General features: G+C 42.9%; 3 protein-coding genes across 3 annotated transcripts in view; 1 reads left to right on the top strand and 2 right to left on the bottom strand.

Annotated features, from left to right (window-relative positions):
• The window catches only part of LOC145962677 (uncharacterized), a 90588-nt gene that overhangs the window by 69770 nt on the left and 718 nt on the right, over positions 1–20100 (bottom strand). The window lies entirely within an intron of this gene.
• LOC145963235 (uncharacterized) lies at positions 1679–4938 on the top strand. The gene is made up of 4 exons (XM_083084966.1): positions 1679–2107; positions 2483–2812; positions 4061–4250; positions 4838–4938. Exons 1-4 carry the CDS (start codon positions 1679–1681, stop codon positions 4936–4938), a joined length of 1050 nt encoding a protein of 349 aa, XP_082941092.1.
• LOC145963234 (uncharacterized) lies at positions 11533–19561 on the bottom strand. The gene is made up of 6 exons (XM_083084965.1): positions 19491–19561; positions 19368–19436; positions 15412–15743; positions 12896–15268; positions 12305–12597; positions 11533–12255 (listed from the first exon to the last, which is right to left on the bottom strand). Exons 1-6 carry the CDS (start codon positions 19559–19561, stop codon positions 11533–11535), a joined length of 3861 nt encoding a protein of 1286 aa, XP_082941091.1.

Genomic DNA, 20100 nt, shown 5'->3' with positions numbered 1-20100 from the left:
TATCTGCGTCATTGGAGTACACGTTCCTCCCTCGCTGAGCCTGGCTCAGTTTGAGGACGAGCTCGGCGAAGTGGAGGAGGCAGTGAGGAGCGGCCTTCCCGGGCCGGTCCTCGTGATGGGTGACTTCAACTCCAAATCGAGGAGTTGGAGCTGCCGGTACGGGGACCGGCGCGGAGAGGTGCTGCGGGACTGGGCAGGGTCACTAGGGTTGACCCTGCTCAACGAGAGGTCCGTGCCCACGTGCGTGAGGCCGCAGGGGGAGTCTATCGTCGACCTGACGTGGGCATCCCCTGCGGCCCTGCGCAGGGTGGGGGGCTGGAGGGTGGCGGCCGAGCTTGAGACCCTGTCGGATCACAGGTACATCGAGCTCGGTTTGGCTGCACCTCGGTCCCCACCGGGGCGGACGTGATGGAGGAGCGCAGGTGATCCCTCACCAGGTTGAACCCGGACCTCCTGATGGCCTCGATGCACGCCTCGCTATGGGTGTGGGGGGAGGATCGTCAGAGGCGGGAAGGAATGGAAGTGGAGGAATTGGCGTCGAGGCTTCGCGAGGCTCTTTGGAGAGCTTGCGATGCCTCGATGCCAAGGGTAAGAAAAGGATGCGGGAAGAGGTCGGCGTACTGGTGGACCGAGGAAATCGCGAATCTTCGCGATGCCTCGGTCCGGGCCAGGCGCCGGCTCCAACGGACCCTGCGAAGGAGGGGTAGCAGTGAGGCGTGCATAGAGCAGGCGCGGGAAGAGTATCGCGAGGCTCGGCACTCCCTTTGCGCTGCCATCGGGAGGTCTAAGACCAGGGCCTGGGAGGAGCTGATCGCCTCCCTGAATGAGGACCCGTGGGGACGCTCGTATAGAATGGTCCTCAAGAAGTTGAGGCCACGGGCGCCTCCGATCACGGAGTCTCTCGCCCTCGGCTTCCTCGGGGAGGTGGTCGAGACCCTCTTCCCCGGGGGAGCCGGGGGTGCGGTGCCCTTCCCCCTCTCGGGCCGTATGCCAGAGTGGAGGGAGGGCTGGGAGGTGACAGCGGAGGAGATCGGGGAGGCCGTCCGGAGGATGAAGCCGAATAAGGCTCCCGGTCCGGACGGCATCCCGGGCAAGATCTGGGCCCTGGTCATGGGTGAAGCTGGCGGGTCCCTGAGGTACCTCTTCACGAGGTGCCTCAGGGAGGGGGTCTTCCCCTCCCTCTGGAAGGAGGCGAGATTAGTCCTCCTCCCGAAGGGAGGGAGGAACCCCGATGACCCATCGGCTTACCGACCTCTCTGTCTGTTGGACGAGGTCGGTAAGCTGATGGAGCGCGTGCTGGTGGGGCGTCTCAATGAGCACCTGCAGCGAGTGGCAGGGCTCAATGAGCGCCAATTTGGGTTCCGGGCGGACCGGTCGACGATCGACGCAATCGACTGTCTGCGGGCCCACTCGGAACAGATAGTCCAGCGCGGGGGGGTGGCGTTGGCTGTATCCTTGGACATAGCCAACGCGTTCAACATCCTCCCGTAGGACAAGATAGGAAAAGGGCTGCAGTCGCACGGGGTCCCGGATTACCTGACCAGGGTAATCCGGGACTATTTCAAGGAGAGGTGCATCGCCTACCGCGATGCCGGGGGGGTGCGCAGACGGAGGCCCATCGTGCGCGGTGTCCCGCAGGGGTCCGTCTTGGGCCCGTTGCTGTGGGACATCGCGTACGATGAGGTACTGGGAAGGATACTTCCCCCCCGGCTGCCAAGTCATTTGCTATGCAGATGACACGCTGGTGATAGTCGGGGGGAAGAACTGGAGGGACGCGGTTACGCTTGGCAGCATCGCGGTGGCCGGGGTAGTCCGCGGCATAAAGGCGCTGGGCCTGGAGATGGCCCCCCAGAAAACGGAGGCCGTCTTCTTCCATGACGGCTCCCGGGGGGCCCCCCCCAGGCTCACATTTAGGGTGGACGGACATGACGTCCAGGTGGGGACCCGGATGAAATATCTGGGTCTCCATCTGGATGGCATGTGGACATTTGAGGAGCATTTTGCCCAGTTGGCCCCCAAGATAGGTGGAGTGGCGGTCTCACTGGCGAGGCTGCTACCCAACCTGGGGGGACCGGACGACCGGGTCCGCAGGTTGTATGTGGGCATGGTCGGATCGGTGGCCCTCTACGGGGCCCCGATTTGGGCGGATGCGGCCTCGGGGTCCAGAAGGATCAGGAATATGCTACGGGGGACACACCGCTCCATTGTATTGAGGGCCGCGCGCGCATACCGCACTGTCGCGTATGCGGCGGCGGCAATCCTGGCGGGTTCCCCCCCCTGGAGCTCTTGGCGCGTGGCCAGTCGGCCGCATATTGGGGGGTAAAGGAGGTCCGTGGGGGGGGGGAACCATCGTGGGACCGGGGACCAGGAGGGCCATTGGCCGTCAAGCGGTGGAATTGGTCCTCGCGGACTGGCAGCGGCAATTAGCCGGGCCGGCCCACGAGGGCCAAAGAGTAGTGGGGGCCATTCTCCCTGTTTTCAGGGAGTGGCTGGGGAGGACCTGGGGGGGCGCATCACCTTCCGGGTGGCGCAGGTGGTGACCGGGCATGGTTGCTTCGGTTACTACCTGTGCCGCATCGGGAGGGAGGCGACCCCCGGGTGCCATCACTGCAGGGGAGACCGAGACACGGCGCAGCACACCCTCGAGGCCTGTCCGGCCTGGGAGGTGCAGCGCCGTTCCTTGGCCGCGGTGGTGGGGGAAGATCTCTCCCTCCGCGCCGTGATGCGGGCCATGGTGCGGGGGGAGGAGCAATGGAGGGCGATGGCCTCCTTTTGCGAGGAGGTTATGAGGACCAAGGAGGAGGCGGAGAGGGTCCGTCGACGGATGCCGCCCCCAGAAGCGCAGGATGTCGCGGCCCGGAGGATGCGGCGAGGGAGGAGAAGGCGACCCGTGCCTGGGCCCCAGGCCCCAGCGCGGGACTGATTGAGTGGGGGGAGGGCTATTGGGGGCCCGCTCCCCCCTCACTGTAGGCTAGGTGGACAGATGGAGGGCTAGAGGGAGGTTCCGGGGCTGGCAGGGCCTGATGGCCTACCTGGTGCTCCCCCCTCCCTCCCCCCATCCGGCATAAGAGGAGGCCCCGTCCAGGGGCCGCGGCGAGGGGGCCCCAGTGTAGAGCGGGGAGATCTCCCACCGGGACAGAACCCCATTAGACGGAGCCGGGAGGCGGACGGGTGTCCTCCCTCCCGGCTACAACGAGGGATTGCGGTGGGGGAGTCGCGGAAGAATGCCTGTGGCGTACCCGTGGCTCCCCCGTGACACCGCGGTGGAGGACACCAGCAGGGGTTTTAGCCGGTAGGAGTCCGGCATAACCCTCTCTCCCTCCCCGGGGAGGGGGGTATCCAGGAGGATTTCCCCTGCGTATCAAAAAGAAAATGTGTGTCTGTATGTGTATAGCGACCAGCTGATCGCAGCAGGTGCCCCGCGTAAGCACCCGCGTCTGACGGTGAATCGCGCCACCCTTGCCTGCCTCTTGTATTCGACCCGTCATACGTTAACTACTTCCTTTAATAATTCAAAAACTAAGCTTCGGACGAAATTTTGCCAAAGGAAAAATCGTCTTAGAATTGATTCAAGAATATGTCATTTCAGGGACAAGGGGGTTATTTTGAATCACCCTGTATATTATTGCGCCCGCGGAACGATAACTATCGATCGCGCGCGACACAAAGATCGACACACGCGTACTTGCTCGCGTACACGCTCGCGCACTCGTATATAACACGGTTCTCTGTAACACCGAAACTTTAATGGGCATCACAGAAACACAAACAATAACTCGGAAAGATAATACAACGGCTCGTAAATAGAAGCACGTCCGCTCAGCTTGACAGTTGGCTCCAGACTCAAATGACGGCTGCTCCATCAACAATTCCTTGACAACGAGATCTTCTTCCTCTTTCAAGACAGACTCGACCGCGACTCAAACCAGGGACGTAACACTTGCCCTCCTCTTCGAAAGATTGTCGTCCTGACAATCACAAAATGGCAAGTTTCTTCAGGAATCTGGTCGAATTATAGTTCCCGATGTGCTTCCATGTTCTCCCTGAACTGCTGTTCCAGGTTACCAAACTGCACACCTTCTTGGGACCAAACGACTCCAGTGATTTCACAAATTTCCTCCAAAGACTAAAATCTTCAGGCCAGAAGGGGGGTATCTTCCCGTGGACCCTCCGTTCTGCCAAGAGAACTCCTCAGGCCACTGTCTCGGCATTCGCCCGAAGACCCACGGGAAAACCACGGGTCAAAAACCGTGGGTGAGGCAGCCTTTATCCCTTCTGGTTATCGTCGTCTCTCTCTCTCCTTCCTTAATCTTTCTCTTTCCCTCGTTGTCAAATTCAAATGAAATTTTCCTGAAAAGAATTATGCAGCAGAAATGTAAACTTTAAAAAAAAAATATTTCTAAATGAGCTCCGAAAAATTCCCTCAAAACAATCTTTGCCGCTCATGAAAAGTGGCCAACCTATCAGAATGAACTACTTTACATTTATGTTTATTCGATTTCCTAATTCCATAGACAACGTCACTAAGTTTTTTAACTATTTTATAGGGTCCCTCCCAGTTACTTTGTAACTTGGGAGATTTTCCTCTTTCTCTACGAGGATTATAAAACCAAACATTCTGACCAATATCAAAATTAATTTTTTTAGCTCTCTGATCGTACCGAATTTTAGAACGAAGAGATTGAAGATTTAAATGCCGCCTAGCATTACTATGAACATCATTTAACTTTTTCCTTAATCTTTGAACATAATCCTCGGAAGAATCCTCCTCCCCCCTCTCCGGAAGGCTTCCTCGCAATAAATCTAATGGTAATCTTAAATCTCGAACAAAATATAGTTCCGCAGGAGAGGCCCCCGTGGCCTCATGTTTTGAAGAACAATATGCTAATAAATACATGGGAACCCAATTATCCCAATCCTTTTGATCCTCCGAAATAAATTTAGCTAAATAATTTAGAATTGTTTGATGATGACGCTCAACCTGACCATTTGAATGCGGATGTAGGGCAGTCGTTCTAGTTTTCTTAATTCCTAGAAGACGCGTTATTCCTTGAAAAATACTCAATTCAAAATTCTTTCCTTGATCTGTGTGGATCTCTAATGGAACTCCATGACGAGAAATGACTTATTTCACAAATACATCCGCTATCGTATTCGCCTTAATATTCTTTAATGGGAAAGCCTCAACCCATTTAGTGAAACAGTCGATGACTACTAATAAATATCGATTTCCAGCTGAGGTAATTGGAAGAGGAGTATATCCATCTGTACCCTCTCGAAAGGAGAACTTGAATCATAAATTTGCAAAGGAGATTTTCCCTTTTCTGACGGACCTTTCTTTGCCACACAGATTCTGCAGGAACGACACCATTCTTCCACGTCACTTTTACAAGTAGCCCAGTAAAAACGTTTCCGAATCTTCTCTAACGTTTTGTTCACCCCAAAATGGCCACCAGATACAGAATCATGGGCTTCCTCCATTATTTGATTGATGAAATCCCTAGGAACGATTATCTGAAAAATTTCGGACTTAAAATTCGGAAATTCCCATTTCTTAAATAAGACTCCTTCCTTTAAAACTAATGCATCCCAATAAGACCAATAAATCTTTGCAGAAACATTCTGTTTAACTACTTGCCAACAGGGACGTTCTCCTAACTCCTTTCCTCGCAAAAACATTGAAATAGTGGAATCTTCTATTTGCCTTTTACGCCATTCTTCAAGATTATCTTCTCTCAAAATTATTCGGGCAACAGAACTCTCCTTTAGTTCCACTTTTGCACAATAAGCACAGCCTAATTCAGAACAAGAGCGCCTTGACAATCCATCAGCATTCTGATGTAGATGTCCCTTTCGATGGATAATCTCAAATTCATACTGCTGTAATCTCTCTAACCATCGGGCCAATTGTCCCTCTAAATCCTTGAAGGACATTAACCATTTAAGAGAAATATGATCCGTCTGAATTTTGAATTTCCTTTCATACAAATAATGGTGGAAAGATTTTAATAAAGCCACAATAGCTAATAACTCCCGACGTGTGATACAATAATTCCTTCCTGCTTTATTTAAGACTCGACTGAAGTAAGCGATAACTTTCTCCGTGCCATTCTGAACCTGTGACAGAATTGCTCCAACTCCGTGATTCAAAGCATCTGTATCCAAAATAAATTGTCCCTGTTCCTTGGGGAAGGATAAAATTGGCGAAGAAATCAATTTCTGTTTTAATTCCTGAAATGCTTTTTGACAAGAAGAAGACCATTCGAATTTTACCTGATGCTCCGTAAGCGTAAACAGAGGTTTAGCTATTAAGGAGAAACCTTTAATAAACTTCCTGTAATAGGAACAAAATCCAAGGAAACTTCGAAGCTGCTTTCTATTCTGGGGAACAGGCCAATTCTTCACAGCGGAGATCTTCTCAGGATCCGTAGTGATGCCCCGTTCGGAGACAATATGTCCCAAATATTTTACCTCCTTACCAAACAGAGAACATTTTTGGGGATTAATTTTCAAGTTTGCTGTACGCAAACGAAGAAAAACCTTTCTAAGATTGGCCATCATTTCTTCAAATGTCTTGCTGAAAACAATGACATCGTCAAGATGTACCAAACAAACTTTTGATAGAATATCTTGTAAAACCTTCTCCATTAACCGTTCAAAAGTCGCCGGAGCATTACAAAGGCTAAATGGCATGACTTTAAATTGCCACGATCCATTACCTACGGAAAATGCCGTCTTTTCCTTGTCTTCGGAGCTTACCTTCACCTGCCAATACCCACTCTTTAAGTCCAGAGTGGAAAACCAGGAATTCCCTGATAACTGATCTAGAATATCTTCAATTCGAGGTAACGGATATGAATCCTTTACCGTGACTGCATTCAGTTTCCTATAATCCACACAGAATCTAAGCGAACCATTTTTCTTTTTCACCAAAACTACAGGGGAAACCCAAGGACTTCGAGACTCCTCGATCACACCTCGTTGCTTCATCTCTTGAATAATGTGCTCAACCTCTTTCCTAAGGTATAACGGGATTCTTCGAGGAGCTTGTTTAATTGGTTTGGAATCTTTCACGTTGATAGAATGCTTCAAAACTTCACAATTTCCTGCAACTAAATTTTCTGAGAAAACATCCTGAAATTCTATTAGAAAATCAGCAAAAATATCTCTCTGAGAAGAAGACAGATTTTTAGAATTTTCTTCGAAAAACATTTGCAAGAAATAAGGTACCTTCTCTTCTAAAATTCGGGAACAAGAAAATTCATTTCCACTTTCTTTTTCAGGTTTTCCAAATTCCGACTCGAAGATCTTGTCGAATTTCACTTTTTCAAGAAAATCAGTCCCTAATATACAATCATCGGAAATATCTGCAACTAACATTGGAATTTCCAAAAGATACTTTCCTAACCGGATCTCGACATTAACTCTATATTTGACTGAAATGGTCTCTCCAGTCGGATATCTAAGAAAACAATTTTCTATTTCGAAACGAGACTTTGACCCTCCAATCAATCTCTCACTCACAACCGAAACATCGGAACCCGTATCAATTTTAAAGAAACAAGTTTTCCCGTCAATAATACCCTTGTAACAAAAGAAACTCTTCTTAATTCTACTTATTCTAAAACATTGATTAACAATTCCTGGGGCTTCGGCCATAATAGTCGAACCTGCCCCACGAAGCTCGACTAGCCCTTGTTTTCCGCCAAAGACGGACATTCTGAACGAAAGTGCCCCTCCGCGCCGCACTGCCAACATTCTTTCTTTTGTTGACTAAATTTATTCTTTTGAAATTTATTATTTTTACCATTTGCAAATTTCTTTCCATTTCCTTCATCTTCTTTTTTAATATTTTCCTCATTCTTTTGTTTATTATTAATATTCTTTTGTTTATTTTTAAATTTGTTAAATTTGTTAAATTTATTATATTTATTATTATCGTCATTTTGAGCAAATTTACTTTTCGAGAAACTATTTTCCTGGATAACTTTAACAGCCATCGCTCTTTCTACAGCGGTTTTTAAAGAAGTGATATTTTCTAATTGCAATGTTCTTTTAAGAAATCCGTCTGACAGCGCGGCTATAAACTGCGCACAAGCAATTTTATCTCTCACTTCATGAGAGCATTCGGGATAAGCTAGGCGCGAAAGTCTTTCCAAATCCGCACCCAATGAAGCTAAATCTTCTGAATTTCTTTGTTTCCTATTCGTGAACTGTGTATAATAAGTCTGGGCTAAATGCCCGTCCCCTAAACGCAACTCTAATTTCGATTTCAAATCTTCAAATTTCAAATTCTCAATTTCGAATATTCCATCTAAAACTGAACGCGCCTTCCCCTTCAAGCAAGCTGCCAAAGCTACCGTTTTATGGGAATCGCTCCAATTATTAGCCCGCGCTATCAAATCGAATTGAGCAATAAATTCGCGCAAGGGGACACTTCCGTCATAATTATCCGGTTTCAATTTAAAGCCTAACTCAGAATTTAAATTTTCGGTTCGCGCTCTGTTATTGGGAGGACTTAGCTGTAGCGAACGCTGAGACCGGCTCCCTCGCAGAAGCTGCAGCTCCTCATCTTGCCGGCGAAGCGTTGCGGCGATTTCTTCTTCCTGACGCGCCTGCTTTTCGCGCATACGCCGCATCTCGAGCAGAATGGTCTGCAGAGCCGTCGACTCCGTCGCTGCCGTCTCCGACGCCGCCGACTCCGACACTCTCGCTTCCGACGGCGGCTCGGATTGCTCGCGCCTCCTTCTCTTTGCAGCTATAGAGGCCATCGCACAATATCATTGCTGTCCGTTCTATCCCGGATGAGCCTCCAAAATGTTGCGCCCGCGGAATGATAACTATCGATCGCGCGCGACACAAAGATCGACACACGCGTACTCGCTCGCGTACATGCTCGCGCACTCGTGAATAATAACACGGTTCTCTGTAACACCGAAACTTAAATGGGCAACACAGAAACACAAGCAATAACTCGGAAAGATAATACAACGGCTCGTAAATAGAAGCACGTCCGCTCAGCTTGACAGCTGGCTCCAGACTCAAATGACGGCTGCTCCATCAACAATTCCTTGACAACGAGATCTTCTTCCTCTTTCAAGACAGACTCGACCGCGACTCAAACCAAGGACGTAACAATATATACAGGGTGTCCCATTTTAATGTCCCACCCCAAATAACTTTCTTATTTTTAATTTTAGAAAAAGATGTTTCAGACAAAAGTTGTATGGTTTCAAGGGGGACATAACTCAAAAAGTACTTGAGGAAAAAATATTTTATTATAGTGTTTTGGAAAGCTCTCGAGATAAGCTACAAGAATATGTAATAAAAAATAGGAGGTTCCATTTAAAAAATTGACGGTGACCTTCACGTGACCTTGAAGCAACTATTCAAGGTCAAACTAATGACACCACCTTATGTCCCCCTTGAAACCATACAACTTTTATCTGAAATATCTTTTTCTAAAATTAAAAATAAGAAAGTTATTTGGGGTGGGACATTAAAATGGGACACCCTGTATATACAGGGTGAGGGACCAAACGAAAAGTCATGATAGATTGGGTCAAACTCAGAAGAAAAGTCCTCTACCATTTTGCAAAATTCGCAATAATTATTAAGTAATAAGCAAAAATGTCAAATGATGGTTACCTTTAATTTTTTAAATGGAACCCCCTATTTTTTATTATGTATTCTTATAGCTCATCTCAAGAGCTTTCCAAAACACTATAATAAAGTATTTCTTCATTGAGTACTTTTCGAGTTATGAGGCTTGAAGTAATTTCTTAATTTTACATAAACCATAAAATATCTAGTAAAATATTCATTTCTCGATTATCTTACCTTAATACTTTTATATACAAAACAATGAGAGGAATCAATTGGTGTAAAGAAAAAACATAGTTGTTTTTAAAAAAAAATATGTAATTTGCAATTAACAATTACATATTATTTTCTTATATAACAGCTAAAATAGTAGGTTTATGGAAAAAATGCATATAACCTTTTTTGTAGAGTTTTTCAGCGGCTTTACTTTTTGCTTAAAATTTTTTTTCTCAAATCAATATTTTCAGAGATAAAAAGCATTAAAATTGTGAAATTCTTTTGTTAATAACTTTTAAATAAACAATGAGCGCCGGCTAAAACCTTTTGAATGTTACTCAGGACAGTGACCTTGACAACATATGTCAAGGTCAAGGTTATCCGAGGTGACTCCCCTAAGCTAAATTGTTCGGAATGATACTAGACTCAATTCTCTGGACTCACCTTTATTTTGTGTATTACAAAGTTCTTAATGCTAAAATCGTCTTACAGTGTTTTTTTTTTTTTTTACGTTACGTGGATGCTTCTCGCGGTTGTCGACTCGACTCGACTCGCACGTCCTCTCTCTTTCTCTCTGTTGTTCTCGCGCATGCGTAGATCCAAGTCGATCGACACGCTCGATATACGTGTAGGTAGATGTCGTTAGATACACGACATACCGCCCACCAAATTAGCACAACTAATTTGTTTATCGGAGTCTGAAGACATAGGTAACTTACAAAGCTTATAAATAGATCGCTTAACATTGCCGCCGGAAGTTCGAATTGTCGCGACGTGGACCAAATCATCGCTACCCGGATGCAATTCTATCACTCGACCTAATCGCCATTTGAGAGGAAGGATATTATCTTCCTTGATAATTACCAAATCGTTGATTTTCACATTTTCTCTTGTAGTCTGCCACTTGTTACGGCCTTGAAGATTGTTAAAGTACTCCGAAACCCAACTTTTCCAGAAGTCTTGAAATGATCGCTGAATCAATTGCCAGCGATTCAATCGATTTATCCGAGTTTCAGTTATATTGACGTCCGGAAGGCTAGTCAATGGTTCTCCAATTAAGAAGTGAGCTAGTGTCAGGGGTTGTAAGTCCATTGGATCTGTTGACATTTAAGATAAAGGCCTTGAATTTAGGCAGGCTTCTATTTGACTTAATACTGTTGTCAACTCTTCAAATGTAAAGAGTGCATTGCCCATGACCCGTTTGAGGTGGTATTTACAGGACTTTACTCCTGCCTCCAATCCCCCCATGTGTGGCGAACTGGGGGGAATGAATTTCCATTCGACGTTTTCGTTTACAAACACGTCTCCGATGCCTGCTTCTACTTCTGCTCGAACAAATTGATGAACTTCTTTTAATTCCCGATTAGCGCCGATAAAATTAGTCCCATTATCGCTGTATAAGATACGGGGTCTTCCTCGTCGACTGATGAATCTGCGAAGTGCGGCGATAAACGTAGCGGTTGTCAATTCGCTCGTCGCCTCTAGATGAATGGCCTTGATTGAAAAACAAATAAATAAAGCGATGTAAGATTTGTTTGTCTTGCGACCGCGTCCCTTATTGACCAGCGTGATTATAGGATCTGCAAAATCAACGCCTATTATTGTGAACGCTCGACTCGGACGAACTCTGTCACTTGGCAGGGATCCCATGGCTTGGGATAATGCGTGGATTGTTTCTTGCGCACCAAACACAGGTACGACAAATTTGTCGCGCTAGATCTCGTCCCCTAAGAGGCCAATATCGTTCCTTGATTGATGAAAGTAGTAGTAATTGGCTGGCGTGCAGCAAGCGTTGATGCTCTCGTTCAAATAATAATTTGGGAAATCGGTCACAAGCCGGTAGTATGATGGGATGTTTTCGTTCAAACGATAGTAAAGAGTGTGTAATCGGCCGCCTACCCTGAGCAAGCCGCGATCGTCGAGAAACGGATGCAACTGACTGAGTCTGCTGGTACTCTTTAGGTTACGGCCAGCTTGTAAGGTCGAAATTTCTTCTGCAAAATGGATGGCTTGACTATGTGCTACAAGACGTCGATGGGCTTCTTGTAATTCTGCGATAGATATTCTACCGAGATTCCGATTAGTTGATTCCTTAGAGATATTTAAAGAAAACCTCAGGACGTACGCCAATACTCGTTCAATTTTTGTAAGAGATGAAAATCTTTCGAGTACTTCTTGAATTGTCTGGTGCTCTTTATTGATGAGATTGCAGATCGTAGTGGATTTACGTTCTTCCGTTTTGATTATTTCAAGAGTCTTGTTTGAAACCTTAATGTTTGATTTTCCTTGTAAATCAGGTCGTTTTTCTCGTAACCATCGAGGTCCGTGCCACCATAATTCGGATGATTTGAGATGAAGAGGGCTGGTACCACGAGATATTAAGTCGGCGGGATTTTCATCACCTCTTACGTGATTCCAATGTTCTGCCGGCAATATCTGTAATTTCGGTTACCCAATTCGCACCAAATGGTTTCCAGCGAGATACATCGCCGTGAATCCAACACAATGCTATCGTAGAATCCGACCATGCCTGAAGGCCGTCGATTTGTACTCGACAATGTAAGCCATTGCGGACGCTTGCCATCAAACGAGCTAGCAGCACTGCGCTGCACAGTTCCAATCTAGGTATCGACGTTGGTTTAATAGGCGCAATTCGTGATTTGGAGCACAACAGTCTCGACGTGAGGCTTCCTTGCTCGTCTTCGGCTTGTATGTACAGGCAGACAAGCTCCGTATGCTTCCTCAGACGCGTTGCAAAATCCTTGCAAAAATACTCGCCTTGGTATTTCACATGCAATGATTCGTCTAGGGATGAACACTGCTTCTACGGAGATTAAATCTCGTCGAAATCGTTCCCATTTCTCGACAAATGTTGGTGGAAGATTCTCATCCCATTTGTAATCAAAGCGCCACTTCTCTTGCATTAATAATTTGGTTGTGGTTACGATTGGTCCAACCAATCCAAGGGGGTCGAATAATTTACTAATTGCTGATAATATTTGTCGCTTTGTTGTAGTAGGCTCTGTTTGGTTCACGAAAAACTGGAATACATCGTCTTTCGGATTTCATTCAAGACCAAGTGTTTTGATGGTATCGTTAGTGTTGATGTTGAGCGTCGAAACGTCTTCCCTTCTTTTCTGTGGTAAATGGACCAAAACTTTCGGACAATTCGAGCACCATTTGTGGACTTCAAATCCACCTGTCCGCAACAACGTTGTGAGTTGTCGCTGCAATTCGATGGCGTCTCCCACGTTGCTAGCTCCAGCCATGATGTCATCTACGTACATTTCATCGAGTATGACTCGTGACGCGATAGGATACTTATCTGTTGCGTGTTCCGCAAGTTTACGAATACATTTAATAGCTAGATACGAAGAGCTCGCTTCACCGTACGTAACCGTGTTTAGTCTAAATTCTTGAATGGGCTCTTCGGGAGTTTCTCTCCATAATATGCGCTGAAACTCACGGTCTGACTCATGTAATTTTATTTGTCGATACATTTTACGCAAATCTCCGGTTAACGCAATTTGATGAAATCGAAAACGCATAACTATCTCGATTAGGCTGTTCTGTAAAGTAGGTCCTACGTGAAATATATCGTTTAATGTGTGATATTCCGGAATCAGTTTTACATGACGCATCAAAAACTGTACGAATTTTCGTGTACTACTAGATTCCTTAAACACACAGTGGTGCGGTAAGTAGACTATTGTGCCCTGATGTTCTAGAGAAATATCATTCACGGGAGACATATGTTTCAGTTCTTGATACTCTCGCATAAAATTTACATATCGCTCTCGCACAAGTTTGTCTCTTTTGAAACGACGCTCTAGTTGATTAAATCGCCTACGCGCTATGTCTCTTGATGCGCCTAGCTTACTCGGATCCTCGCGAAACGGTAGTCGTACCACGAATCGACCGCTATCATCTCGAGTAGTGGTTTGTTCGAAAAACTCCTCACATCGTTGTTCGTCCGTTGTCAACGCTGGAATTGTTCCAACTTGAACATTTTCGACCTCCCAAAATCTTTCTAACGTTTTATTCAATGTATCACATTTTAATGAACAATTTAGAGTTGCCAACGTGTTTCGAATACAAGTTAAGCTAGTCACGCTTGTTAGAGGTATCGATCCTGCAGCTACCCAGCCGAGTTTTGTATTCATCAAGACAGGGTGGTTTTCTCCTAATTCTATCTTTCTGGTTTCTAGCAAATCAAAGAAAAATTCCGCGCCTATTAACATGTCAATCGAATTTGGTTTATGGAATTCAATATCAGCTAGCTTTAAATTGGACGGAATTTTTACCGTGTTCCGATCTATTTCAACAGATGGCAAACTCTTTGTGATTGTCGGCACTATTAGACAGTGAACATTTACTTGGTAACTTGAATGCCTTGATTGAATGACTATATTGCAACTTTGAGATATTGAACTCTCTATTTCGTTTAAGCCCGTAACTATTTCTGACGTTCGGTCTCGCTTTACACCTAATTTATTACATGCTGTTTGCATAACAAAATTAGCTTCACTTGCACTATCTAAAAGGATACGAATTGTTGCTTTGGATCCATTGGAACGTGTTGCGTCAACTACTGCTGTGGCCATGAGAATGTATTGCCTCTTGGAATGATTCGATGCGTGATGAACAGCCACATTACTACTTGGATCGGTGGTTGATTTAGAACCTGGGCTTTCGCTTGTACATTCCTCCTTAGTGATTTCCTTGCTAGGTGTTGGGTGATGCAACAAGGTATTATGCCGCCCTGAGCATTCCCTACAGGTTCCCATTTTACATGCTTTGACAAAATGATCGTTTCGGAGGCAATTGATACACAACTTCATTCGCTGCACTTCCTTGATTCTCTCATCTACTTGTATTCCCAAGAATTCGTCACAGTGATACAGAAAATGACCTCCTCGGCATAGATAACATTTGCTGGCATTCGTTGTAGTTGCTAGCATCGATGATTTATCGTTTTGTGTAGTCTTTGCTTGACTACGAGATTTTGAACGATGTTTCTCAGAATCATCCACCTTTGCGACGTCCTTCTGTCTAGATCTCGCCTCGATACGTTCGAGTATTTGGCATCTTGTTTGTAAGAAGTCTGTAAGATTCTCTAGTGTTCCGATAGCTGGATTTCCATTTTGCTCCCATGCACGAAGTGTGACATTATCCAATTTTGCTTCCATCATGTGAATAATAAGCTCATGCCATGAATCCGTTGGTAATTCCTTAGATTTTAATATTCTCAGGTGCTTCATCGTGTAGTCAATTAGTTCTCGTATCGCACTTGACGATTCCCTTTCCACTTGTGGCATAGCGAACAGGCATTGAATGTGTTTCTTCTTGATGGCTCGTGGATCATCATATCGTTTAGTCAATAAGTTCCATGCTACGGTGTAATTATCATTAGTTAGCTCGATCGATTCAATGATTTTTGCCGCAGCACCTGTGAGTGATGTAGATATTGAAATTTTTGAATTCTGGGGATGCTGTTATTATTGTGTATTAGCGATTGAAATGTTTCAGAAAACTGTTTCCACTCTTCTGCACGACCATCAAATGCAGGAATTTTGACAACGGGTAACCGACGCGTAATGGCGTCGTTATTGGTGCTCGATGTTTGCGAACCACTTGCACCGTTGTTTCCGAGCTGCTGCATAATGTCTGCTTGTTGCTGCAGAACGCGCATGAGCGCATTGTCATTCTGTAACACACGTGCTTCGTTTTGCGGAGTTGGCACGTTTCTTACCATTCGCTTTAATTGAATCTTCAACCTTAGATATCTGTCTTCGAATTCTTCGTCTTCTGCTTCATCGTCACACGATGCTTCGTCTACTTGAATGGCGATTATTCGTCGCTGCACGTCGTCGAATTCGTTGCGTATCTCTTCTAACCTTGATGTATAAACTTCGGACAGTCGACTATAGTCGAGTCATTTGTCGGCTGTTAGTCGACTTTAAGTTGACATTCAGTCTGACTTTTTCTGCCGACTGACAGTCAATTAACAGTCGACTTGGTGCTGTTTGGGTATCGAGCATTGATTTTTCGGAGATGACAACTGACATCCTTCGATGACGACATCCCACGAGACACCTTCGATGAAATGCACATATCACTCTTTGGTCATTATCGCGCTTCCACGAAGGGGATATCTATGTCAAAACAATTGATAAATAATTCGGTGGTGTTTCCGAGAATGATGTGGTCCGATGAAGGGATCACCTTACTCGAGGATTTCTAAGGCTAAAAATCATACAAGGAAGAAAGAAACCACCAATATATAAACCCCTGAATTTTGAGCGCGAGTGTCATTATTGTCATTGCCATTGTCACTGTCATTTTGTCGTCATTATTATATAAGAGCATTAGTAGAGCATTATTCTTCTGATGTTCATTATTATTCGTTCGTTCAATCCGTATTCTCAATCATTATTCTTTAACCATTTATTGTAACTAAAGTTAATATCTTGTATCAATCTACTATATCGTTCAGTTAAATTCAAATAAAGAAGTTATAATTGTGTATATTCATTGTGTCAAATTTTGGAGACTCCCAGACCTTGCATAGACGAAAACGATCGAGATCAGCAGAAATCAGCATTTGAGTGGTAAGTACAAGATTCTTTTATGCTTCTATTTCATTTCTCTCTTCTTTTATATTTAGTATTTATGGGATCAAGCGACGCGATAGCGTCGCGACGCCAAGTACATAAAAAACAGGATCCGATCATTGAGAATCACTGCTCTCGACGCGGCGCTACCAAGTAGCATCCGGAATTTCACATCATATAAACTTTCGATTAAGATATTTCAGAAACTAAGACCTTAAGAAAAAATCTAACGGCACTTTTATTAAATAATGTGAATATAAGCTTTCGATTGCGACCAGTTTGAATAAAATCGGTGCAGTCAATCCTGAGAAATGATGATCGAATATCAGAATTGTGACATTTTTCATTTTTAAACTCACGTTTAAACTCACAGGGTTTAAACTCACGTTTAAACTCCAGGTTTAAACTCACGTACATATGCTCGCACGCACACACGCAAAGTGAGTTTGTCCCTCAAGCGGCGTTCACAGCGTGCGTATACGATTATTGCTTCGATATGTACAATGCTTTAAGAGACAAAATCATATGCGTGCATACGTGTGATATGTATATGTATGTGTGTACGTACGTGTGAGAGATTAATTTATCGTACAGTAATAATTTTCGAAACTACCCCTTTGGAATGGAATTTAATATCTTAGAAACGGAGCCGTAAAAATACGGAACTTCTGCTGTTAAATAAAATTAAAAAAAATAGTAATTTATCGTATAGTAACAATTTTCAAAAACCATCCCTTAAAAAGCAAATTTCCAAAACCACCCCTTGAGGATGAAAAATAATATGTCGAAAATGATGCGTCGCAGAAATATGGGACTCACGCCTTTAATTAAGGTTTCTTACAAAGACTAATTTAGCATACAATAATAATTTTTAAAAACCACCCCTTAGGGGTGAAATCTAATATCTCAGAAACGGTGTGCCACAAAAATATAAAACCTGTACTGTTAGTTATGACTTGTAGAAAGACTAATTAAGCGTATAATAACAATTTTTAAAAACCAACCCTTGGGGGTGAAATCTAATATTTCAGAAACGGAGTATCATAAAAATATAAAACCTGTGCCGTCAGATAAGAATGGTAAAAAGACTAATTTACCGTATAATGATAATTTTTAAAAACCACCGCTTGAGGATAAAATCTCATATTTCAGAATTGGAGCATCATAAAAATATAAAATCTGTACTGTTAGTTATGACATGTAGAAAGACTAATTAAGCGTATAATAACAATTTTTAAAAACCACCCCTTGGGAATGAAATCTAATGTTTCAGAAACAGTGTACCACAGAAATATAAAATATGTGCCGTCAGATAAGACTTATAGAAAGACTAATTCACTGTGCAGTAACAATTTTCAAAAATAAAAAGTATCCCTAAAAATAATATGCAAATATTTTCCCCCAAAAAATAATTTGCAGAAAGGGTATAAAATTTTATAAAAAGGTGTAATCCTTCTAAAAAAACCTTACAAAGGTAAAAAAAATACGCCAAGTACATAAAAAATATTCTACCTTGTATGCATGTTTAATAAAAAAATTCCTTAAAAATAATTTACAGCAATTTTCCCTCAAAAATCATTTTTCTAAGAAACAAAACCTCAACAAATAATTTTTATGAAAAAATATTACAAAATAAAATATCAAAACTAAATATGAAATCAATAATTACTATTAGCCAAGTACTTAAGAGCAATTTCTAAATTTGATATAATATTTGCCATGAAATATCAATTTTATACAGTAAAAATATTATATATAAATTCTCCCTAAGAAATTAGAACGCATTTTATATTTATTCAGAGAAAATTGATTTTTAAAATATTTAATGAGAATTAGGATTCTTTTAATTCTTAAAACATTTTTTATATAATGTATATAATTTAAAAAAAAAGTTTTACGCAAGTTTTAAATCACACAGTCTTTAAATCGAAGTAAGTTATGAAAACTTGGCGTGCCCGGATTGTTTATAATATAAACAAATATATCTCCAATAAAATGTAAAATATTAGACATTATGTAATTAAATATTTAATCTGTATTCGATTACGATCCGGGCACGCTAAGTTTTCATAACTTACTTCGATTTAAAGACTGTGCGATTTAAAACTTGCGTAAAACTTTTTTTTTAAATTATATACATTATATAAAAAATGTTTTAAGAATTAAAAGAATCCTAATTCTCATTAAATATTTTAAAAATCAATTTTCTCTGAATAAATATAAAATGTGTTTTAATTTCTTAGGGAGAATTTATGTATAATATTTCTACTGCATAAAATTGATATTTCATGGCAAATGTTATATCAAATTTAGAAATTGCTCTTAAGTACTTGGCTAATAGTAATTATTGATTTCATATTTAGTTTTGGTATTTTATTTTGTAATATTTTTTTGGGAGCGTCCCGTTTGACCACGTTGAGATTGACCACAGCCAATTATATCGACTTATGCCTAGGGTAACCAGCAACATTAATCAATCAGAGATGGCTGTGGTCAATCTCAACGTGGTCAATCGGGTACCACCCTATTTTTTTATAAAAATTATTTGTTGAGGTTTTGTTTCTTAGAAAAATGATTTTTGAGGGAAAATTACTGTAAATTATTTTTAAGGAATTTTTTTATTAAACATGTATACAAGTATAGGTAGAATATTTTTTATGTACTTGGCGTATTTTTTTTACCTTTGTAAGGTTTTTTTTAGTAATATTATCTCCCTCGCATCCCCAACATTTCCTAAAAACACGACACCGAGAATTAAATAAATAATTATACTGTCAAGCACTAGCACGTCGCTGACAGTATTCCTTCCTCCTATTCCAGCATAAGACCTATTGTAAATTCGTATTTTATTCTGACCAGCGTCAAGACAATTAGTAATTAGAAACTCCAAATATCGCCCTTATCAATTGAGCGTCGCTCCTTCATCATATTTACCGTACAGCGTCTTCGCCGTACAACACTAAAGTTCCATTCCTTGAAGATTCCATCGTCTCCGGGCATCCACTGTCATGACGGACACATTCACAATTTCTTACCCTTATTCATAAAATCCACTACCATATTTTAGCTCCACCCTCAGATCTCCATCGTCTCCGGGCATCCACTGTCATGCCGGAGACATCCAACATCCTAAATTAATTCCCTTAATCGACGGTTAATTGAACATATCATACGATATTTGGACTTGCACAAGTTTTCTAACGTTGTTATTAATACAAACGTCTTTCCTTCCTTATACCGTGGGTACAGCATCTTAGCGGTGCCGTACTAAAATCTAATTATCTATTCTCCTAAGCTTCCATCGTTTCTGGGCATCCATTGCCATGCCGGGGACATCCACATATCCTTAATTAACCTTTTCAATGACGTTTTATTTAAAATAAATTTATAGGAATGTATGCATAAAGTGTTAATGTGCATTGATGCTGAAATAATAATAATAATAATAAGGATAAAATAAAGTATTAATATCCTCAACCGTTATCATATTCCACCTACCTCTAAATATATATATATACAGGGTGACCCATTTTAACTTAGGCAGCCAAATAACTCGAAAAATAAGCAAGATAGAGAAAAATGTTTTAGACAAAAGTTGTATGGTTTCGAGGGGGCCATAAGATGGTATCATTGGTTTGACCTTGAAGAGTCATTTGAAGGTCACGTG

Source organism: Camponotus vicinus, unplaced genomic scaffold, assembly GCF_025532165.1.
Source record: "Camponotus vicinus isolate PSW18456_S1 unplaced genomic scaffold, iyCamVici1.0 SCAF_12, whole genome shotgun sequence".
Lineage (NCBI taxonomy): Eukaryota > Metazoa > Arthropoda > Insecta > Hymenoptera > Formicidae > Camponotus > Camponotus vicinus.
This window is presented reverse-complemented; position numbering and strand designations above follow the sequence as displayed.